Source organism: Silene latifolia, chromosome 7, assembly GCF_048544455.1.
Source record: "Silene latifolia isolate original U9 population chromosome 7, ASM4854445v1, whole genome shotgun sequence".
NCBI lineage: Eukaryota > Viridiplantae > Streptophyta > Magnoliopsida > Caryophyllales > Caryophyllaceae > Silene > Silene latifolia.
Genome location: NC_133532.1, coordinates 102,213,961 through 102,238,985, shown reverse-complemented (window position 1 = coordinate 102,238,985; position 25,025 = coordinate 102,213,961). Strand labels below are relative to the sequence as shown.

The following is a 25,025-nucleotide window of genomic DNA, read 5'->3' as shown; positions in this document are numbered from 1 at the left end:
GAACGTGTTTAAATTTATTAAGATAACCTTATCTAACATATAGTAAGTATTTGGATTTTTACATTTTCAGGAGTTACACGAAGCCATTATGGCTGAAATTAGGACTACTACGTCAACACCCAAAGTCACTGGTTCAACTGCCTCTCCACCCAAAATTCAAGAGGTAGTGATAATTTGAAAAATAGATTGTGAGTTTTTCCTTTTTTTTTTGGTTATTTAAATTATATATGACGTCTCGTGTAATGTATATATTTTTTTTTCTAAATTGTAGACCAGGGTTAAATCTACTCTTGCTGCACACAACCTTGGTGTTCCTCTTAAACCTAAATATAAGACCGATGATTATAAGCAAAAATGGAGTACTCCAACGTTCATAGCTTTGCACCAGCTGGCTGAAAGGAAGCTAGCTGTCGGGGTAGTACTCATGATTGACATCGAAGAGGATGTTATGGGTTTCGGTTTCACTATTTATATAGATGGGGAAACACTGTGTCAGTTTCTCGACCTTGACGAGTTAGATGCTATGCACATTGGAATTTGGATGAAGTAAGTTTTTTAATTAAAACTTGGCATTTGGTTTTACGAATAGTGATGTTTATTTAAATCATCAATGAAAATAACATTCTTCATTCCATTTGACGTAATAGGTACCTGTGTACACACATGGCTGAGAGGAACTATGTTTCTCATGACTACAAATTCGTGTCACCTGAATTGTTCTCTCATAAGTCCTTTGGATACACATACAGAGAGTACAACGAGAGAATTGCTGAACGGTTGATGACGCCCAAAAGCCTATGGTTTTCCCCATACAATGAGAATCGGTATGTATAGTAGTTTATTATAATGAATCACGATTCTATTCATTTATTAACACACTTACATGCATGTATATGAACTAACAGTTCAATTTTCAATATTACATAGCAAGCATTGGTCGCTAACGGCAATCGAGTGTGCAAAAAGGCATAGTGTTTGGATTGACTCTTGCGAACATCCTCCCACTGAGAGATTTGTAAAGATGATAACTGAGTAAGTTTACAACCTTACATTATAATGTCAATTGTTATTGTATGACCTTTGAAGACTAGGATCCTTTTAATGTCCCATCAGTATTACTGAGCCAAATGCTAATTATAATTTCCTGTATATATTTATGAATTAGTGTGTTTCAAACAACTGGAGCATCAAGTCCAACTTTTGTCATGATAAAAGTAAGTGTATGCCAGAGGTTGATCTAATTTAGCTTATTTGTATGTGATTTATATAATAGTCTCCTGTACAACAACCAGGCAACAACGACTGTGCCTTTTTCTGTTGTCGGTCCATGTGGGAGATTATCACCCGAAAGTATATCGACATATCCTCACCGGTTAGTGTGTTTTAATAACTATTTCAAATGTAACTTGGGTTTAATTCTGTGTAATATTTCACTTATTTTGTCTATTTTGATTAAGTATATTTTGATTTGTAGTTCCCACCTTCAATCAACAACAAAGACCCAACCTATTCGAAGGAAGACATCGCCGACATGAGAAATAAGTGGGCCACTTATTTTCTTTCATTACCGGAGTGTCAATAGTTCGGTCATTATGTATGTGTGTATATAGAGCCATGTGTATTTAGTTTTGGTCACCCTGTTTATAATATTTTGATGCTGGGTTGAATATATCAATCTGTGTAATATTTTGATGTTGCAGGATTGAAATTTTGCAATGTCTTGTTCTTTGAAATGCTATTTTACTGACATTTTAATGGAACCTACTATCGCAAAAACTAGCATTTCAAAGAAATTTCTTTGAACTCGCTAAAACAATTTTTTTAAAAAAATATTTATAAATTCGATCGCGGTTAAAAATAAAACCGAGGTCAATAAATCTATTGAAAACGGTCGCATTTAAATAGAAACCCGTTGACATATTCATCCATAATATAACGGTTTAATAATTACAAACCGTTGTCGAATTCATGACATTTAAAACAGTTTAATAAGCATAAACCGTTGTCATATTTACTATTTTACAACAGTTGTGTTTCAGTAAAACCGTTGTCATAGGTTTTCGTAGAGCATTCAAACTAATACTACCACGGCTTCAATATTATAGACAACGATTTTTGAACCGTTCTTAATATTGTATTACGGTTATCTGAACCCGTTATTTACATTTCATAACGGTTCCGCCTTTTTAACAACCGTGGTCACGAAATAACAACGGTCGATGTAATAATGGTTCCGTATTTTGTATTACAACGGTATATCACCTTATCTAACCGTTGTTGCACCGATTATTTGGCGTAGTGTATCTCTAGTAATCGTACACATACACTTCAACCAAACGAGGTCCATAACACATGTCGAGGACTTACATATGAATGTGAGGTGAGGCAAATTGGTAAGAAAGGGCAAAATAATTTGGCTATATGGAGGTAAATGCCAAGCTAGCACCGAATACAACCAAAAGTAAACATATTCCATTTCTAATCCAACATCAAAAAATTAAGCATAATGCCAAATGTGGTATAAACTCACTCACAATAACAACAATACTCCTCAAATAATATGGAAATGATAAAAAAATAGGAGTACTAAGAGAATTATATTCTTTTTTTTTTCATCTTTTTTTTTTCAACCTATTTTTTTTTTCTTCTCTTCTTTCTTTTTTCATAACTTTTTCACTTTTTTTTTCACCTTCCTTCCAACATCCATCACAAAAGGATAAAATTGACCACAATAAAACTTCCAAACTTACCAACAAGACTAGCTTGACAAGGGTAGGCCATATACGAATGTAGTTGAATAAACGTGTGAAAACAAGGCAAATTTGGCTAATGTGAGGCTAATAGGTAAAACATAAAGGAAGGGTCGCCTCTCTACATGTGTCACCGCCACAAACCCGAGTGTATGCAGGCAATAAGAGAAAAATTTCACGCTTATGCAATTTGATGTTACATGCCATGTAAGGAGTACTACTCACACTCTAAATGAAACTGGTCATGAATGTCTCTGGTTTATAAAGCTCTAAACCTTAGAATGTATAGGTAGTTTGCCAACATAATAGGTCAAGTCTATTTGTTTGGTAGAAATTATCAAAAACTCGTAATCAAAGCAAATGAAATTATCAAAATAGGGTGTCAAAAATGCAAGGCTTAAACGAGTTAGCAAGAGTATAAAAGCAATGTCATCATCGTTATATAGCCACTCCGACTCAACCTAAGACTCTACCTAAATGCAAACATATTTTTGTATTTTTTTGAAATTTTTCAATTTTTTTTGGTATTTTGAAATAAATGCATGCGGAAATGCAAGAAATATGCATATGGATGCAACACAGACATATGTATACTCTCCCCAAACCAAATCATACAATGCCCTCATTGTATTCAACAAACAACAGCAGCATTAAACATAGGGGAAAGGATATACGAACAAGATGAATGCAAATGAATAAAAATTAAGAAAATAGACTCACAATAAGCGCATAACGGACCTCCCCAAACTAGCATCAAACATAGGAAGGTCGTGGCCAGCTGCCACTAATTAACACCCGTAAGATCCGGGTCATCAGCATCAAACAACATCACGCATATAAGGACCTGTGTGAAACTCAAATAAAAATTAAGTCTCTTCCCAAAATTATATTCATTAAAACCACACTAACATGCTAATTAAAAACTGAAATAAAGCACACTTGTACAAAACTTTTACAATCCGGGTTGCCTCCCGCTCAACACTGGTTTATATCGTTCCGCTCGACCTCTATCACCTCATATACCAAAATAACTGAACAGTCCAGAACATGGTTGTTGACTAAATGAAGTACTCTCAGCAGTCTTTGTCTTGGCCATAGGCCACCACGTTACCTCTTCTTCAGAAATAGAAGGACATACTGTTGCATAGGCTAACTCACTACACTTAACCCTCAGGTGTCCCTTCTTTGCATGCGGCACCGAATCTCTTGGCATTCCACCATAATCAACATCTCCAACTGTAAACTTTGGACCCAAAGCACCAATTCCATCTCCCAAATCCTTGTAGGAGCTCAACCTGTCATGTCCTGGAGAAGAGAAACAACAGTATGGTCCTCCATCTTGCTCCCAACATGGGGCAGAGGTATCACAGCAATAACAAGACATAACTCAACCATAGGACTATCAGCTACCCTATCAGATTCTACAGGGGAAACAACATGACAAGGTACAACTTGCATAGGTGCCCTACGAACATTAGACTGCGTGTATGTCAATTTCTCACCCCCCCCCCTCTCCCCACCATAAATGTCAGAGTCCTTGCTCCTACGTCAATAATTGCACCAGCAGTGTGCAAAAATGGTCTCCCTAAAATAATAGGGGTATGAGTATCCTCAGGAATGTCCAACACAATTAAATCAACGGGTATAAAGAACTCCCCAACCCGCATAGGAACATACTCTAGTATCCCTAAAGGTCGTGACAAGGAACGGTATGCCATTTTGACAGTCATATTGGTGCATTTAAACTCAGTCAAACTTAACTTTTTAGCTAAAGATAAAGGTAAGACACTGACACTAGTACCCAAATCACATAAAGCATTATTTATAGTATTGGTGCCTATGGCACAGGGGATAGAAAAAAAAACTACCTGGGTCAGCTAACTTAGGTGGAGGTTTGTTTTGTAGGAGTGCACTACACTCCTCAGTAAAAGCAATAGTCTCCACCTCATCATAACTTCTCTTACGAGTCAAAATTTCTTTCATAAATTTAGCATAAGAAGGTACGTGAGTAATGAGTTCTGTGAATGGAACGGATACCTGGAGATTCTTGACTAGCTTGATGAACTTCTCAAATTGTTGCTCAAGCTTGGTATTTCAGTTGTCGGACTGGAAATGGGAGCTTGATCACAATTGATGGCTCAACAACTTTCTTCTCTTTATCAGCATTTGACTTCTTAGCAGTACTAGAAGTCGAATCATCAGCAATAGGCAATGGATCAACAATCTTGTCATTAACATTCGATTCTTCAATAACCAAGTCAGCATCATCTCTAGGCATCGCCGGTCCGTCATAAGTAAAACCACTCCTTAGGTTGATAACATTAACCATTTCATGTGGTTTACCTGGCTGAGAAGGTAAGGCACCCGGCTGCCTACTTGACTTTTGGTTTGATAATTTAGCAACTTGATTGTCCAAAATTTTTTTGTGAACTAACAATTAAGTAATTAGAGCCTCCTGATTCTTTGAAGACGCCATTTGTTATTGTAACATGGCTTCAATTTCTGACATATCATTGTTTGGAGCTTCAGGAGGAGGTTGCATCTGTTGAAACTGCTGTTGAGGCGGCCTATTAAAGTTCCCTTATGGTTGATTACCACGATTTTGAGGAATGACATATGCATTGGTCGGCGGCGAGGTAGGATTTTGCACATTGTAGAAATTAGAGTACGGGCTACCTTGCTTGAAAGACTGATAGGCATGAACTTGTTCTATAGTACTCATACATCCAGCTGCAATATGACCATTAGTACCACATCTCTCACAAGGGACCTCCTGTTGAACCATAGCATGGACTGCCTGCTGTTTACCCAAAGATTGGATAGTTTTCAGCTCTACAATTTGTGCAGTTAGAGCCTCTAACTGAGCTACAACCGCACTATTTGAACCACCCCCTCTTGTACTACCTATGGGGTTACCATACTCAGCAGTGTGAGTAGTTATCTCATCGATCAATTTCCAAGCATTGGCATCAGTAGTGTTGTTTTGAAACCTTCCATTTGCAGAAGAATCAAGCAAGGCTATACGATCGTCATACAGCCCATTATAAAACTGATTGCATAAAAACCAGAACTGGAAGCCATGATGAGGAACGGAGCGGACTAGTCTCTTGACGAGAACCCATGCCTCATTAAGGTCTTCAGTTGGGTCCTGTTTAAAACTCGTAATTTGGCTTCTAAGAGCATTTGTCTTCTGCGGTGGAAAATACCTCTTGTAGAATGCAAGAGCTAGTGTATTCCAGTCAGTAATAGCATTAGCTTCCATGTCAAAATCACGCAACCACTCCGCAGCACCATCTCGCAGAGAAATAGGGAATAGAACTTGTTTAACTTGGTCTTGAGTTACCCTGGAAGTCAAAGGGATGGAGCAACAGTATGTAACGAACTTCTCCATATGTTTAGCAGGATATTCCTTAACCCCGCCTCCAAACATATTTCACTCTACCGGGTTAATGTAGGACGGACGGATCTCAAAGGTGTCATCATCGGTGGTGGGTAGCTTGAATCCCTTTGGAATGGATGCAAGGGTGGGCTCTGAATGGCTTGCTAGTGTAGCCATGATCGTAGTAGGGGCAAAAGTAGATGTGTCTTCCTCTAAAGACTGATTTTCTGCAACGAAAGCGGCGAAGACAACATCAAGCGTACTCAAGTCTTCGGCTTGATGGATTTCTCTCCAAAAGTTTCATATAGCTCGGAAAGTCTTTTCTGGTTCAGAGTCGAATGGTACAAGCTCGAACCTGTAAGACCTGGGCATAAACAAACATTAAATAAAAGAATAAGAGCGTCTCAAGGAACTAGAGTTCTTTGAGACAAGACAAACTAAAATAAACAAATAGAAATTGTTGCTTCCCCGGCAACGGCGCCAAAATTTGATGAGACTGTCGCAACCCTATCAAAATTAACCAACTATACTCTAACTAATGCAGCTAAGGAAGTCGGGATCGTATCTACAGGGAGAAAGATGATAATCTATTTGCTAATTCAAGTTTGTTATGTAACAAATGGGGAATTTTGTTTGTTTGGATAATAATTAAGACAATTAAAGTAAAAAGGATTAAAATAGAGAAATTAAACTGTGAAAATATAAGGAGAGAAGACTAGGATCATCGGTTCACCATGGATTGTCGCGGGTCTAAGGTAGGGTCATAGGTCAGTCTCAATTACCGGTCTAAAAGGAAGTGAAAAGGTCCTCTCGGATCACTATTCGCCCTAAAATGCTTCTAGCGGGCTCTCGCAACTTACTAGGGCACTCTAATGTTTACAAATTACAACAGGTCTAATCCTTACCAGGATTTTGATCTTAGGTCAGGATTTACCAAATCAAATAACCAATTGTCGCCTTTAATTAACTATTCGTATATTTAATGTTGCAGTTAACAATAAAGACTAATAAAGTTGATTTACCTAATCACCTAATTAACAACCCTTAACTTTCCATGGATCCCCTAAATCCTAGCAAAAGATTTAGCTACTCATGTTGAAATCGATAACAATAATTAAAATAGATGAGAAATAAAGAGGATTCATAATTAAATTGATCAAAAGAAAAATAAACAATAACTAAAACTAATGATGAACGCAAGAGAAATAATTAAAACTAAATAAGAAAAACGAAAGAGGAGATTAAATTGATTACCAAAATAAATCCAAGTACGAGCAAAGTATAGGAGAGAATTCAATCTGGATCTAAAACTTTGAGAAAGTTTCTACGTAGTGTCATTTCCAAGTGTCTGTTTGCATAAAAAATAAAGTGTACCCTAATTAAAAGATTACAAGAGCTTTTATACTAAAGCCCAAACAAAAGTAAATAGACTAAAAGCCCTCGTTTATCCGTCTACTTAGTCGATCGACATAGGTAGAGTGTCGCTCGACATTGTATAGAAGTCAATCGACATAAAAGGCTTGTCGATCGACATTGAGTATAGCCTTCAATATAGCGTGAATCTGTGTCTAATGAAGGTGTCTATCGACATAGTGCAACAAGTCTATCAACAATGGGAGCAAGTCTATCGACAATGTGTAGGGTAGTCGATCGACAATCAGCTGAATGTCGATAAACAGCATATAGGTGTCAATAGACATCATGTATGCTGTCAATAGACAAAGAGTAAAAACTTCAATCTTTGATGGAGTCTGTGTCTATTGGCAATGTCTAACGACATATAACCCCCTATCTATTGATAATAGTAGCAAATCAATAGACAACATGTATAAAACTCCATTTCTTGCTCTCCTAAGCCCGTCTAAACTCTTCCAAGCTTGTCACTTGTTCCTTTACCGAACGGATTTGGCTTCTAAATGCATAAATGAGTCTCAAACCTACAAGAGACATGAAACACACTCAAAGTAGCAAATACGGGAGGAAATGGAATGTAATAATCAAATAAGCATATAGAAATGCATGTCAAACATGTGAATGAACCCATACAAAAAGCACGCATCACCCCTCACGGACAGTAAAGTCCCTGTGGTGAACAGAAGTCGACAATAGCAAACAATCGATCTCCTTCTTCCATATAAGGGCAAGACCACCCGATCTCCCTACACTATCAACTTCAACCCCATGATCATACCCATCCAGCTTCTCTCTTACGCTCCTCATTTCACGACCACAAAGTTTTGTTTCGCATAAAAAAATATGGTGGGGACTCCTTCGCACCACGATGAACGAAGGGCAATAACTATATCGTTGTTCCCCATTCCCCGGCCTACAATTAAGGCTTATAAGACTCATTGGGCCTTGAGGGGTTGAGAACCCTCAACCTCCTCCTCGGGTATTATGAAGCCCCCATCAAAAGTAGCTCAGTCTCTTTCCCCCTTCATAATCAGCCTCCGCATCCCTACTCCTCTTCCCACCAATACCACCTACTACCACCATACTACCATTCCCTTCTCTTCCGCATTTCCTCCACCTCCCTCGCCAACCTATTCTACTCCCTGTATTTTTCCTTTATAAATATGGGATCATTACACACACCCATCATCTCCCCGCCATCGCCACCCGCGTCATTCCCCAACTCTGCCCTCGCCCCATCAACCTCCAAAGCTCGTCCCATCACAATAACCTCCCCACCATCAACGACAATAATTCAATTCCCACCATCTCCACCTTCCATTACAGTAATAATAACCTCCGTCCCTCGCTCCTTACTCCTTGGATCAGTCACCTCCTCCCTCCCCTGAAAATTCATGCGCTCCAAATTAAACCCGCAATTACTCTTCATATCATCATTCTTGTCCTTCATCCCTCCTTTTTTATGTTTAAGATCAATAGCAACGGATTTAAGTTTGTCGATCATTCTCAAAATATCAAGCTCTGCATCGTCTACTTTCTCACCGTCCAAAGGCAGAATTTAGATCCTTAGTGCCTTACCCGAGCCCTCCTGCGTCGTTTTAGTGATTATCCAAGGTGATGCTCTTAGCCATTCCCCGAAAGCTAAGTCGTATTCCTCATATATAGACTATGCTCACAGTCCTTCTCGCCATGTCCCATCACCCCACAGCTATAACAAAATATAGGAAATCTCTCGTACTTGACATCAAACTTCACCACTCGCCCCTCCTTCACGTTAATCGGCACAGAAACTTTAAGAGGTTGACGAACATCATGAATAATTTGAACCCTAAATGCCCTATCAAGGTCATGATTAGGCCCCCTATCGACGTCAATGAATGAACCCAAACTCAATCCAATCTTCTGAACATTCCTATCACTTGATCTACGAAATAGGGGAGATCATACACACACGACCAAATCGGAAAATGATACTGAGGAACGTCGGTAAGTTTACCTGCTCGATTTGGCTCATTGAAGCACCAAACGAATTTTTCAAAGTGTCATGGGTGCCCCTCTAAAACCCTCGCTTTGTCCCTCTCAGCATCAAAACTAAAGACAAAGGTTTTGCCTTCGCATCCACCACATTACCTATAATAGGCTTCGATGGATTTCACAGCCTAATCATTGTGTCAGTAGCCGCTTTCACATTGATAGCCCTAGATGCCCATAATTTCCCTACCAACATGCACTTACTATTTGTACTAATAGCATCGGTATCCTCTTCCCATTCGAACGCTAACTGATTACTTCCTCCCTCCCCTTCCATTGGCTCTTTCCCATTTTGAATAGGCCTCGCGTGATACTCGACTGATGAACCTGCATAGATAAAACGAAAGCACACAGAAAAACAACCAAACAAACCTCACTCACGATCAAAATCGTGGGAAAAACCTCAAGCGAGAGTAGAAAACCTTAAGATAATTTAGACGGTAGCCCTAGACTTTTGATGCTTATTTTTAATTTAACAATTTTATTAGGAGATCTCTTTAATACGTTGAATAGAAATCCACATTTTTTTTTTCCTTAAAAGCCTATAAAAGAAGTATGTCTTAATAAAATTCCCAAGATAACCAACAAAAAAAATTTGAGTTGCCATACTTTGAAACTAATGTATCGGTTTCCACGAAAAAAGAAAAATGTGTTGATTTTTTTTCTTTTAGGTGATAAAAGAACCCACAGCCGCTATTTTTGGTGCGCACTGAGTAAACTCTCGAGAATACGTGATAGCCTGCAAAACACTCAGATAAATTACTAACAGAAATAAATCATACTTTTATAGCATTGATTCCCAAAGTTGATAATCCTCATACAGTAAACCACTTTCACCCTATTAGTCTGTGTTCAACAATTTATAAAATTATTTCAAAAATCCTGGCTAATCGTCTACAGAGTGTCTTGCATAAGATTATACATCCTTTTCAAGGTGCTTTTACACCTAATCGCTTTATTCAAGATAATATTCTTTTAACACACGAGATTTTCAACTCGTTTAAACGCAAAAAAGGCAAAGGAGATTGGATTGCGATTAAACTTGATATGGAAAAGGCATACGACCGATTAGAGTGGAACTTTATCGAGGAAACTTTTAAGCAAATAGGTTTTAATGCTAAGTGGACTTCTTGGATTATGGAATGTATAAAAACTACTTCCTTCTCGATGTTAGTAAATGCCAAATGGAACAGCAGTCGATGTCTTTAGCCCCACTCGAGGTATTCGACAGGGAGACCTGCTTTCGCCGTATATATTTATTATGTGCGCCGAAATTTTAGCAAGATCACTACAAAAAAATAGTGTTCTTAGTTCTAGTGATATTGGTATTAGAATTGGAGTTTGGGTGGAGAAAATTTCATTTCTTACTTTTGCGGATGACACTATCATTTTCGCTAAAGCCTCTAATCAGAGTTGTAGAACCATTAAGTCGATATTAGATAAATTTTGCACGATATCAAGACAATTTGTTAATTTTGACAAATCTACTTTTCAATGCACTAGAAATATTGATCGCTCTCTTCGTGAATCTTTTAGGGGTATTCTTCATATATACGAGGAAGCTCATTTAGGTAAGTATTTACGATGTCCTATAATTGATAGCAGAGTGACTAAAAAAACTTTTGAAAGTATTGTTCAATCTTCTTGCACTCAATTACCAAAATGGAAAGCGAATTCCTTATCGCAAGCAGGTAGACTAGTTCTGGTAAATGCTAATTTAGCCGCGAAGGGAACTTTTCAAATGCAAAGCTTCCTTCTTCCTTCATCAATCCACAATAGATTAGATAAAATTAATCGAGACTTTCTCTGGAATAAGAATCTTTCTCACCGCTCCCCTAATTTGATTGGTTGGCTCTTCAAATGAAACTCTTATGGAAAATTCTTACGGATAAGGAAAGCATATGGGTCAAAGTGATTACTAAAAAATACCTGAGAAATTGTTCACTCTTTGATCATAAGCCTAATTTAGTCTCTTCGCTGCAATGGCGTAAACTTATGAGTCTTCGAGTTCTATTTAGAAAAGGGTTGAGATGGAAGGTAGGGAATGGTAGCAATATTAAATTTTGGACTGATAATTGGATCTTTTCCCACCCAGTTATCAATATTGGTGATGATAGTACCCCTGATCTTAATCTTTTGGTTAAAGATTTCATAACCTCTTATAAACAATGGGATGTTTGTAAATTATCCAATTTAGTAAACAGCGATGTTGTTAATCAGATTACTAACATTCCACTGCCATATAATGATATTCTGGATACCCTCCTTTGGGGGTTGTCCGTAGATTGAAATTTTCTACCAAAACAGCAACATGGTTAGCACAAGGTTTGTTCGATCAAAGTCTTGAAAAATGTGAATTTCACTGGATTTGGAAATTGAATATTCCTCCAAAGTTAAAATTTTGCCTTTCGATAGCCTGTGTTGATGGCCTCCCAACGAAAAGCAAGCTTCTTAAAAGTCATATTAATGTCCCACCTATTTGTGTTTTGTGCAACCATCATATTGAAAACAAAGATCAATTCTTTTACGAATGTCCATTGATTGGTTCGGTTATCCAAGACATGAATATTATTAGTTGTAACATTTTTTTGTCAAATTATGAGAATATTACAAGTCAAAGCTTTCTTATGAAACTCAATTATCTCAAAGATTTAATTCTAAAAGATTATTTCATTAAAATTATCTTTATTTGGTGGAATTCATGGTTTTATAGAAATGACATTATCTTTAACAATGTTCATATCAATAGCAGCAAAATTATTATTTAATGTACTTATGGATTGTTGTATGGTACGGACGCGATGTAGTGTCTACCCGACATATATCCACTCGTACAAAGTGGTGACCGATTTTTGATATATATATATATATATATATATATATATATATATATATATATATATATATATATATATATATATATATATATATATGAGATCTAATGAGTGAACTTCAATTCCTTGAGTCCATAAGTCTTCTTTAGGGCCCTTGGATGAGGAAGATGGAGGGCTTAGATCAATTTACACTCAGGATCATTAATGAGTGTTTTAACCCTCTTTCTCATAATCACACAATTAATCACTAATTAAAAACTAATTCACTATAAATTTGGATTAAAAAGCCTTCTCTCTCTAGTTTTCTCTCCCCCTTCTCTCTAAAAAACAAAACCCTAAATCTCCCCCTTTGCTGCCGCCGTTCTCCTCCTTCCTCCCACCGCCACCCATCAACCCCCTACCATGTCGCCGGGGATGGGGTCTCTCAAGACCTTTCTCCGACGACCCGTCTCCTCTCTTCCGATTAACCCTCCTCCCCTTTTTTACCCACACCGGTTCCGAATCGTACGGGTCTGCCCGTTCCTCTCGGTCTGCGTGGTGTATGTGGGTTGTTCGGGTCTTATCGGACGAGTTTGTTGAGGTGGTGTGGCAGGGTGGTGCTTGGATCTGGCGGTGTTGTGGGTTGGTAGGGAGGCGGTAGCTTTCGTTTTTTTCTCCTATGTTCCGCTTTGTTTCCTTTATGTTTTTGTTTAATTTCCCCTTTCGTTTTTGTTTCGTCTCTCTTTCTGAGGGCTCTGTCCCCGTTTATCGGTAGTGTCCTTCTTTCAGTTTGAGAGCTTTCGTTTTCTGGTTCGTTTGCAGTTTTCTAATAAGTCAGCAGAAGATCAGCGTTGTTATAAATCGTTATATGGTTTTGCATATTTTGCCCGATTCATGGCTACAATCAATCACGTCAGAAGAAATGGATACTCGTCATGGAAGATTCGGAGACCCTCTTATGGATGAAAGCCTTTTGCGGCGAATCGATGATAGAGACTCTGTTGCAGTGTTTCATTCTTTGAACAAGAATTTATTTCCTATGGTTGTAATCGATTTGTATCCGATTGAGCTTGGCATATGTTGTAGATGTCGTATGACTTTTTATTAATGATAATGATCTTTTCTCAACAAAAAAAAAAAACTAATTCACTATATATAATTTATTTTTACACCCACTTATCTCATCTCACAAAACTCCTTCACTTTCTCTCTCAAAAAAAAATAAAATCAAAAACCAAATAAATTAAAATCATTCAAAATCCCTCCAAAAAAACCTCTCTTCCTCACCAACTCTGGCCACCATCGCGCCACCGACGACAGCACACCGGAGCCACAACCCCCATCACCACCCTCACGCACCACCAATGACCGCACATTGGAGCCACAACCCACCCTGCCACCTCATCCTCTTTCCTTTTCCGGCCAATTCAAAATCATTCAAAATCCCCCAAAAAAAGTGAATGATTTTTCAAATCTGGAAAACCTAGATAACAACAATAACAACACCACCTCAACAACTCCATGACAACAACACGGCCACCACGTCGACGTCGTCGCTGCCGCCATCCACCACCTTTTCCACTTGCCACCACGACACCAACCCCCTCACCAACCACCCACCCGACACCACTACCCCACCTGAAATACCTCCCTCACTCACCTACATCCATCACATTCGTTCTCCTTCTCAACAACCACCACTTCCTCCTTTCTTCCTTCAGATTTGACCACCACCAACGACAACCACTATCCTTCCTCTCCATCATCCCATCACCAAAAACCGCCACTTCTTCCTTTGTTCTTTCAGATCTGACCACCACCAACGCTATCACGACTCCGCTCCTCTCTCTCTGTCTCACCAACGCTGCCACAACAACCACCACCAACGCCAAAACGCCGGATCTGGTTGTTGTCGATGGTGATGTTGTTGTCGTTGATGGTGATGTTGTTGTTTGTGTTTTTCTTTTATTGATGGTGGTGTTGTCGTTTGATTTTATTGGTGATTTTATTGATTTTATTGGTCTTTTCTTGATTTTATTGGTTTCTTTTATTGATGGTGTTTGTTGTCGTGTTTTGCTTACTTTATTTTTTTTTTATTTTTTTATTTTTTTATAGTTGAAAAAGTGGTGTTATAATAACATAAAAGGATGGTGTTTTGTTTTGTTATGGGTGTTTGTTTATATATATTCAAGTCGGTTTTGTTCATATTCAAACCCAAATCTGGAAAATAGGAAGTATACATTTTTTCAGATTTCGTATTTTAAATATCGCTTTGTTTTATATTTTAAAATCTCGTCTTGTTAAATTTGTCTTGTTATATATTTTTTTTTTTTCAGATTTACACTTTGTATTTTATTATGTCAAAGTTACACTGTGGTGGTTTCAGATCTGGGTTTTTTTTTTGTTCTTTTACAGCTACACTCGTATTTCTTTAAATTTACACTTGTAATTCCTCACATTTACACTCGCATTTCTTTAAATTTACAATTGTATTTTCTCACATTTACACTCGTATTTCTTTAAATGTACACTTGTATTTCCTCACAATTAAACTCTTATTTCCTCACATTTAAATTTACACTTATATTTCCTCACATTTACACTAGTTTTATATTTTTTTTTCAAATCTCTTTTTGTTTTAATTTTTTTTTAATCTCGACTTGTTTAAATTCGTCTTGTTATATAGTATATTTTTTTAAGATTTACACTCGTATTTCATTAGAGTTACACTCATATTCTATTTTTTTGGTTTCAGCTCTAGTTTTTTTGCTTTATTTTTCAGATTTTTTTTTAAAAGGTCTACCTTTTTTATGAGGGTGGGTTGGTGGTGGAGGACGGTGTTGTGTCGGACGGTGGTGGTGTTTGTCGGTGGTCGGGCTACAGTTACACTCATAAAGGACCAAAGTTACACTCGTAAAGGACCAAAGTTACACTCAAAGGACCAAATTTATACTTGTAAAACATTAAATTTACACTCGTAAAACTTTAAATTTACATTTAAAATACTACATTTACACTCGTAAAGCATCAAATTTACACTCGTAGCATGTTAAGATTATATAAATTCCAAATTTTATTATAGAAAATTGCCTAAAAAATCAAATTTACACTCTTAAAATATAACATTTACACTCGTAAAACATCAAAGTTACACTCGTAAAATGTTAATATTATATAAATTCAAATTTTCCGTCACAAAAAATTCAAAATTACACTTAAAATATTACATTTACACTCGTAAAACATCAAAGTTACACTCGTAAAATGTTAAAATTATATAAATTCAAATTTTCCGTCATAAAAAAAATTACACTAAAAAAACTTTAAAAAGGGTTGTACTATACAGGGGCGGATCCAGGGGGCCGGGTGGGCACGTGCCCACCATGAAATTTGAGAAATAAATATTTATGAGTGCGTATATAATCATATTGACAATATGGAAATTTGAAAAATAAATATTTATGAGTGCGTATATAAACAAGTCGGGTTGGTTAAGATTCTGAGTTGCAAAGAACAAGTGCCAAGTTCAATTCCTGGTGTCCAATTTTTTTGTTATTGGGCCAAGCCCATCTCATCGTTAGTTATAATATGTAGGCAAAAATTGATAGTTATGGGATTTGAACCTTAGACCTCAAGGTAGTAGATTAACTTATTAACCATTGAGTCATTTGTTTTTATTGTTTATATTTGTACTAGAAAGTAATATTATAATACAAGATCTTATTTATCATTAACTATAACTACATTTATTTTAAATTCAAAATAATATTGTATATTATTTATCAGATTACAAAATAACCCCGGATCAATTATTTTTCGCTTTTACTTTATACAACATTAGTTTAAGAGGAAAAAATCGAAAATATTTATTTATCAGATTAAAAAATTTTTTTGGGTGCCCCCTTACTAAAAATTCTTGCGTCCACCCCTGATACTATACATTACTTAACTCATCACCCAAAGTCTCATAACTAGATGCACTGGCGGTTTTGATGGGGGTGCAGGGGATGCACCTGCACCCCCTTTGTTCGAAAATATGTAGAAGTTTGTTTTAATAAGGAACATCAAATGTTTAGTGGATCAGTGGTTGGATACTTAACTTTCAATCTGATGGTCTTGAGTTTGATCCCTAAAGGAGTCATTTTTTCACTTTTATCTCATTTAGTTATAAAATCATCGTATTTATTTAGTTACGATAAAATAGTATGTACTCAACTATCTATTGCGTTTAACATAAAAAAAATCTCATATTATTAGACTACTCATTATTTGGATCCAATTTTATTTTAATTTAGTGTTTTACTTTATCCTCGCGAATTTTTGTATTTAAATTTTAGTTTCCGACTTACCGTTGCCGAAATCATTGTTAAACTTGCACCCCCTATGATCAAGTCCTAGAATCGCCCCTGACTAGATGGTACTCCTGAAGGGCTGAAGTGTAAGTTTTTACCATAACACGTGTATTGTGTTAAGAATGAGTTTTAAGTAGTAATAAAAGCAATATTCCTATTAGAGGTCTTTCAAGTAAGACTCGTGAGATTAGCTCATGATTGGATAGTTATTTTTCAATTTTTATTTCTCTTTCTTTATTGGTTGAAGTTGGTAGTTATATATAGAACTGGCAAGCCTGACCCGATTCAATAACTAGCTAACTAATTACGCAAATCTAGAGGTCATTAATACTCGAACCCTCACATGAGAGTTGAGCGTTATCCTTTGGGAGGATGTTTTAGGAGTCTCTTAGCCGAGTTTAGTTGGGTAAATTTGTAATGAGGTTTAACCTGCATTAGGACAAAAATAATGTTATTGGGTCCAAAATGTGAATTGTATTACATTCCAAAATGTGAGCTCCATGACATTTTACATACCATGATACCAATCCTGTCTACTCAGTAACCATAATTTAAAGTCTTAACTGTGGTTCATAATGTAAAGAATTTGACAAAATAAGGGAAGGCCAATGACACAGAGTACATTACTCTTCCTCCAATTAATAAGCCTCGTTTATTTATTTATCTATCGAGTGAACATATTGGAACGATAAGGCTTATCGACTGAAGGTTTGGAGTTTGTTCCTACAATTCTACTAATTTCCATGGGAGTGAGATGCATTCATTGCCTTGAATTTCCTTGTGAATAATTCCAGCTATAGCTACAGATTACTTTCAGGATCACAAATTGTCAGGGCTCATTACCAAACATCGCGCAAGTATCTGCCCGTAGTTTGCAGGTTCTTCACCATGGATTCCGCTTCCGAACTACTCATTCCACCCTATACAAATGACCACAACGGTAAGCTCGTATCCTACATAATGTTGGCCTAAATAGCATCAACTCTTCATCAATGACATTCTAACAACATATGATATCTGTTACGAGGCTACCACATAGTAAAAGACCGTTAAAAATAATAATATAATATACTACTAAATACTCCATTTGATTAAAAAGGGTTTGCCCATTTGACCAATGCACAAAGACGAAGGAATTTTTCCTTATCTGTTTTCCTCCCTTTTGCAGCCATCCAATTCTTCCCTCATCCACCCACAAACCAACTAGTTCCATCACGTAGTATGATACGAACATATTATTTTATTTTGTGTTAGTAAGTTGTATTGTGTATTATTAAAAAGGTCTCATAATGTGAGACCTCATACAAGAATTTGTCTAAGAAGAGAAGTCATGCATGGTATATTCACACAAAAGACATTACCTGTTCCTGCAAAATTGTGTGAAGGGTTCGGTGGACATCTCGTGCCATGCCTTTGGCATCACCACAAACATAAATGTACCCTCCTTGTGATATTACATTCCATATATCCAAAGCCTAAATTCAGCAAATGATGACGCTTATATTAAAACTTCCTGTGATGTAATATTGGGTGCACAAAAGAATGATAATAGAAGCTTCGAGGCAGTAGCTTACCCTTTCCGCCATTTTGTGCTGTACATATTCTTTTGTAGGTCCCTCTCGCGAGAAAGCAACAATGAGCTCCGACATAGCACCTGTCTCAACAAAGTTTTGGAGCTCATCTGCATAAATGTAATCCTGCATAGTTTACAGCACTTACATAAGCAACAAGAGCAAATAAGCTACATATCTATATTACATATTGGGCCGGGTTTGGCGACCAAAAAGGCCCTCACACTTGGCCCGAGTTGGTGCGGCGCACATAATTGGGCCTAATTTTATGATCCAACGTACTCCGACCTGGCACAAATCCGGCCTGCCAGGCCCATGTTCACCACAATAAAACTCTAATCAGGACATGAGGCTCAGGAATCTAACCATTTTACGGTTTCTACAGCCAAAAAACAATGTAGCTTGCCCAAGCTTCAATCCATCTTCTTTCAAGGCAGACCTTTCCTGGAAATTGAAAAGAGATTGTTAATACCTTGATTGTCACATCAACACGAAAATTTGTGATAAGAGTAAGAAACATAAAATTCATTATCAAACCTGCAAGAATCCCCTAAATGGTGCCAATCCGGTTCCTGGACCAATCATTATGATTGGGACAGATGGGTCAGCTGGGAGTTTGAAGTTGGACTGTCTCACATAAATAGGGGCCCAACTACATTCATGGTTTTCTTCTTGAGGCACAGCATTCTGCAAAGACAAGGAAAGGGAGATCATTCACTCATTCGAAGGATCATCGATAACACAAATAGTTAAATGCTCCCTCCATCCTAATCATTTGATTACCTTTTCTTATTCTTTGTGAGAGGTATTTTAATCAAAGGTCAACAAATGATTGGGACGGAGGGACTACCTATCTACGTATGTGAGACCAACCCATATACTTTGCATATCGCATTTAACTATACGGTAAATGATTCGTCTTACTTGTAAAACGGTTCATATAAGTTTTTGTAATCTACTTGAGCTATGCTCCACAGAAACAGTTTGCTAGCTAAGTATAAGGTGAAACCTTGACAAAGTCTAATAGCAAAAAAAAAAAAATTAAAATTTCATCAAAACCCCAGTGTACCTTCATCCAAGTGGAGCACACTCCTTTATGAATCCTCCCTGTTGGCATTTTATCGTGGACCAATGCACATGTAACATGAATTCTAAATGGGGCCACCCTGTACACACAAGTGATGTGATGATTAGAATCTTCCTTGGCAAAAACCAAAGTTAATCAACAACAACGTCGACATTGTCGTACTGGCTCAAAGATTCAAGTCAGATTATAGTGAGCTTTAAGCTCCACTGGCAATGTATAATAGGCTGTTACGAGTAAAAATAAGTAATTTTCTAAAGTCGAAAAATCAGAGCATAGATAATTAGAAGAAATCATTTTTCCACGGATGAGAAGTCAGAGCATAGATAATTAGAAGCTAATTTTCTTTTCAAAAAACGATTTGAACATTGATTTACAAAACCGTGAAGTGAGCCACTATTAGGTCTTTAAAGAAGAAACCAACCCCTTACCTGTAATGAGCAAGGAATGATGTTCAGATGAACAAAATAAATTAAATATTAGGGTCTTCCACCTAAGAAAAAAAAGTAACTATACTTACCTTGGGGAGGATGATATGGAGTAATATCTAGGTTGCAAGCGTGGTGCCACGGCAGCAAAGAAAACTCCAAGTGGTGGTGTAGCCGAGGGGAACTCAGCCATGACCTCTAGAAGGCTCCTTTGACTAGCAACAACCCATTGAGAATATTCATCCTGCAGAAATTACAAATTAATAATTATGTAAATAAAAAAAAATAAAAAATAAAAAACTGAAAGCTATGAACAACAGCACTATTCAAAGGCACCAAAAATTAAACCACCTTCCCAGCAGGCGAAGCAAGGTGTCTTAACCGCTCGGCTTCACTAGCATCAGAAGCATGAGCCGCTAAAGCAAGCAGCGCAGACTGAAAAACATGTTGCAGGCTTACAGTGTTAAAGTCATATATGAGTCAAACAGATGTAAGACATAAACATTAAAAGGTGAAGAAGCATGACGAACCTTCTTGGGAGAGTTTAGCAGATCTGCATATCTAGTTAGAGCTGCTCGAACAGTGCAAGAAGGGAAAGGAGGAGGTAGTTTACTTCCAGAGATGGGAGAGCCATCCTCATTATCAGAATGGATAGAGAAATATGTATCTGGCTTCAGGCCAAGTAATCGTTCAGCTTCTTCAACCGTCTCCACATGGTTTTCGCAGTAGACTCCAACATGGTCTCCAGTTTCATATCTGGGTTAAAATGAATAATATGTTAATTACCCTCTGTTAAGAAATTGTGGCTCAAAATTTCCTACGCAAATTAAAGAACTGGAACAAAGCATGTGCACATGACAGTTAAAAAGAATGAAGAAGGTATCTAAACCAATATGAAACTTACTTGAGCCCTGTGCCTGAAATGTCAAATTCCAAATGGGTGCACGAGCGATCCGAAGCAGACGTATGCAGCTCCCTCCTCACAGCAACATTTGCCCTTCAAATAGATTGCAATTGAATCGGGTGAACATAACAGAAGGGGTACAAAAATATCACAGCAGACATCAAGAGAACAATTCAGACTATTGATTTACGTATCAACTTTACTCTTTATATACCTGCATGGATGTTGAGCATCAAAGATAGCATGGCCATTAGCATTAGCCCAGCCATTAGCCTTATTTGATAAAATTGCATCATCGTAAAATACTACCCGATACTCTGGTATAGCAGCGGTATATGGAGTAGAGACAGAAACATCGTCGTCATCGCGAAGAAGCCGGTCTAATTCTGGCCAAACTAGGTCCTTCCTGTAATCAAATAAAGCTTTACACATACTGAAACTTGAAATTAAAAATAAGAACTAGACCGAAACAAAAGCAAATACCAAGCAGTGAAGTCATCTTCAATGCATTGGTCATCATCCCCAAGGCCAACTGGAACAACGCGCTTTGCACCTACAGTCATAAAGTGTACAAAGATACATTAACCCAACACCCAAAACTTCACATAGCTCACAGCCTCATACCTAGTTGATTAGTGAAAGTATATCATCGAAATGAACATATCGATACCCCCAGTACAATTTCAACTCTATTTGACCCATGATTAATATGAGAATTATCTAAATTCAAAGTATCTGTCTAGTCCAAAAACATTCAGATACAACAATATCCTATAAGCACATGACGCTTATCCACTTCAACTAATACACACATGGAAGTACTCCTAAGTATCCATTCATCAGTCATCACATGTCCAGTGATTAGTCCTGACATCCAGCATTGGTTAATACAAAGACAATTAATTTTATAACTTATGATAATATAACAAAAAAGATACATTGAAGGTAAAAGAGTAAAATCGCTCTGTTTCAGGAGAGGCGCAAATACATGTTACAATATTGCATGTTCAAGACTTAAAAAAACTATCAACTATGTAATCTCTGGCAATTACATTGTGATGGTCCTTACACACAAATTTAGATAGATGCAAACACCAAGCTAGCATAATTTACTTAAGGACAAGCAAGTATTACCTTGATCTGCAAGGAGCCTATCAACTTCTTTGCCAATCTATTTTCACATAAACAAGAACATCAATAAATTTATAGGAATTCTTAAGATTAGTCCACAACAGCATAATAAGAGTAGAGCAGTTGAAGGAAGAAAGGAGAAACCTTGTTGAAATGTTCGTACTGCCTGTTGCCAAGGCCAAACACTCCATACTGCAGGTTTTGAAGCCATTCACCCTTCTCATTACCCTACAGTACCATACACGTCAAACCCATGTCTTCGTTACATATAACATCAGTGTTCAAATAATCAAATTTCAAAAGGTTCTTTTTCAGCAGATCCAAAATATGAGTGAATTTTTCAAAAAGAAACATATACGGCAACAATGCCGACATCAGACGGAGTAATTAACATTGTTCAAACATGCACTTCTCCAATAACAATAAATTTGAACATTGTTGAACCCATCCGTTCACAGTTCAAATGATAGCAGAAATTGCGTTGTTTGGATCAATACACAAAGTCATCCAAATAACCAAAACCACGGTATTATATATTAAGACTTTTGAAAAATCCCCAGAATATACAAGAGATAAAAATCAGTTGATGAAATATACCAGTTTTCTTTCCTTATCAAAAAAAAAAAAAAAAAAAAAAAAGTTGATAAAATATACCTCAGCAAACCACTTGTAAAACCTTGCGCCATCGTCAGTTGGCTCACCATCTCCATACCTAAAGAAAATAGGACATTAATCTCCCATTACATGTAACCTGGTTCATCCAGTCCGTTAAAAAAAGCACGTACGTAAAGAGAATGCTTTTCAAATATTCACAAAGGCCCGGCCTGCTAACCCATCATAAATCCGTTACTTCGCTAGTGCAGAGGCCGAAAAATCCACATGGGTTTATCCCAAAACCACAATTAATCACCTCTACATGTAACAAGAAAGGAGGCTCAAGTAAATAAATGATAGGGAATAGATACATACGTAGCCAAGAAGAAAAAGGCCATCGTTTCCTTCTTAAATTTCGATTCATATTGATCATCATCCTCAGCATAATCATCCTACCATCATAATCCAATAAAAAAAAAAAAACATCAATCAATCATCAACATAAAGATCCACTCAAATCGTATCGAAATTTTTCTTGCTCCACAAATCCAGGAAAGGATAGGTTGTAATTTATCTAAGCTTTGAAACTACCATGCCTTGCACAAGAAACAAACAATCTGCAACTTAAAATTTTGAAATTAAAATTAATAAAAGAGTAACAAAATTTTAGTAACTTACCAAGTTCACAATTTTAAAAGCTGCTTTCTGATATCTTGATTTGGCCTCCTCAGCAAAAGCCTACCAACCCCACCAACATCATCAAAATCATTAGTATACTTGATTTCAGTCAAACAATTCAACATTTCACCGTACAAAATCATACATATAAATCTACATTTCAAATTGTGTCCAGATAATAATTACTCTCCTCCTCGCTTATTAGTCTTGTGTAAAACGGTCTTTTACAATGACAGCCTAAAACGGATCCAAACATAATCATATTAGTATACAAGTAGTGTAGTTATTAAAAAAAATCGTTTTACAACTTGTGTACGGCCGTGCTACCCAAGTATTGTATTTGTGTCTCGCCTACGTCATTTATTTACTTTTGATTAAAAGGTTGTAAAAAAAAGAAACAATTGATTGGGATACCTTAGCAAATCCTTCAGCAGTACCAGTTTGAGTACCAAAAAAGATGGAAACTTTCTTCTTGCCATCATCAACCTCTGCATCTTCATCATATTCTTCCTTAAGAATCAACGGTTTAGGAACATCTGAAACAACTTTAGAGGAATTCCCACCGTTGGATTTCCTCCAAATCAACAACAAAGCACACCCAATAAGTAGAGCAATCGAAGTAGTAACAACCATGATCACATCTTTGTTCTCAATAATTGTATTTGCATCTTTAAACGACGCGTTTAACTGATCAAAGTTTCCATTAAGAAGTGCAGTAATTAATCCTGAAGCTGATACTTTAATGGTGTTTGACTCCATTTTTTAAGGAATTTCTTTATTAGCAATGTACAATTTTTGGTGATGACCCAGATGAAATTTCCTTCAAATTTGCAGTAAAAAAAAATGGAAATTTGAAGAAAATGGGGTGAATAATTAGTGCCCAAATGAATGAAAATGGAGATTGAATATGAAATGAGGGAGAAAAAATGGAGTTTAGAGAGTGTTTCTCTCTCTAGTTGGGTGTGGTTGGAAATGTGGTCGAGGTAGGAGAGACTTGTGAGGAAATGAGAGAAGAAGAGTTGTGAAGAAATTAGAGGACTAAATTATGATTATAATTATAGTGTTGATTAATGTCCCTAAATATGTTAAAAAATCTGCTCATGTCATCTACCCTATTTGATGATGGTGCATATCTAAATGCCCCTATTCATGTCTAAAACCATTTTATATAAGATTTTACCTAAAATAATTTTATAATCGCTTTTATTTCTTTTATATTGATATAGTAATTCGTGTTTTACAATATTAATGTCAAGAGATTTCACATAAAATTAATAGATTTGAATATACAAGTAAGGACTTCATTATTATTACTAGGGTATGTAATATTTTTTTGTGTAAATTTCTCTTGTTGACAATCGTGAGTAATTCTCTATCATACTTAAGGTACTCTGTATGTAATACTATAGGATAGGATAAGTCATTGTACAGTGTATAAGTAATTGCATTTATAGAAAAAAATCATGGCATTGCATATATTTATAAAATTATCTCAAAATTTTAAAAAAAAAGCATTAGAGAATTGGGAGAAAATTAAGAGAACTCTTAAAAATATAAAAATGAGTTATTTATTAATTGGGCTTGTACAAGATGATATAATTAAATTAAATTTTTTTATTGCGGAAAATATTTTCAAAACTTTATTTAATATATTTCGTTGTTTTATATTATAATTAAACATTGAAAAATAAATACACAATTAAGAAAAGGATGGTAAACAACAATTAGTCTCACTTTAAACGGGTATATCCGTCTAAAGTGTAACAAGTCAAATATGTCACCACTTACATAATAAGACAAAGTGGTGACATCCCACTTATTATTTGTTTTATTATAAAATTAGTATAATATTTAACCCGTATATAACTTTAAACGGATACATATAGTATTCGTCTAA

At 36.5% G+C, this 25,025-nt stretch overlaps 2 protein-coding genes across 2 annotated transcripts; both read right to left on the bottom strand.

The window, feature by feature from the left end:
* Positions 1-5,331: 5,331 nt before the first annotated feature.
* Positions 5,332-6,180, bottom strand: LOC141590430 (uncharacterized). The gene has a single exon (XM_074411024.1). The coding sequence runs from the start codon at positions 6,178-6,180 to the stop codon at positions 5,332-5,334; it is 849 nt and encodes a 282-aa protein (XP_074267125.1).
* Positions 6,181-17,192: 11,012 nt separating this feature from the next.
* LOC141592430 (NADPH--cytochrome P450 reductase-like) lies at positions 17,193-24,216 on the bottom strand. Its single transcript, XM_074413104.1, has 18 exons — positions 23,543-24,216; positions 23,129-23,188; positions 22,826-22,902; positions 22,511-22,568; positions 22,001-22,084; positions 21,860-21,896; positions 21,209-21,278; positions 20,940-21,131; positions 20,726-20,818; positions 20,352-20,577; positions 20,173-20,256; positions 19,914-20,065; positions 19,379-19,475; positions 18,847-18,996; positions 18,676-18,753; positions 18,313-18,435; positions 18,100-18,213; positions 17,193-17,658 (listed from the first exon to the last, which is right to left on the bottom strand). The coding sequence occupies exons 1-18, from the start codon at positions 23,885-23,887 to the stop codon at positions 17,578-17,580; spliced, it is 2,121 nt and encodes a 706-aa protein (XP_074269205.1). The 5' UTR covers positions 23,888-24,216; the 3' UTR covers positions 17,193-17,577.
* Between the last annotated feature and the right edge of the window lie 809 nt (positions 24,217-25,025).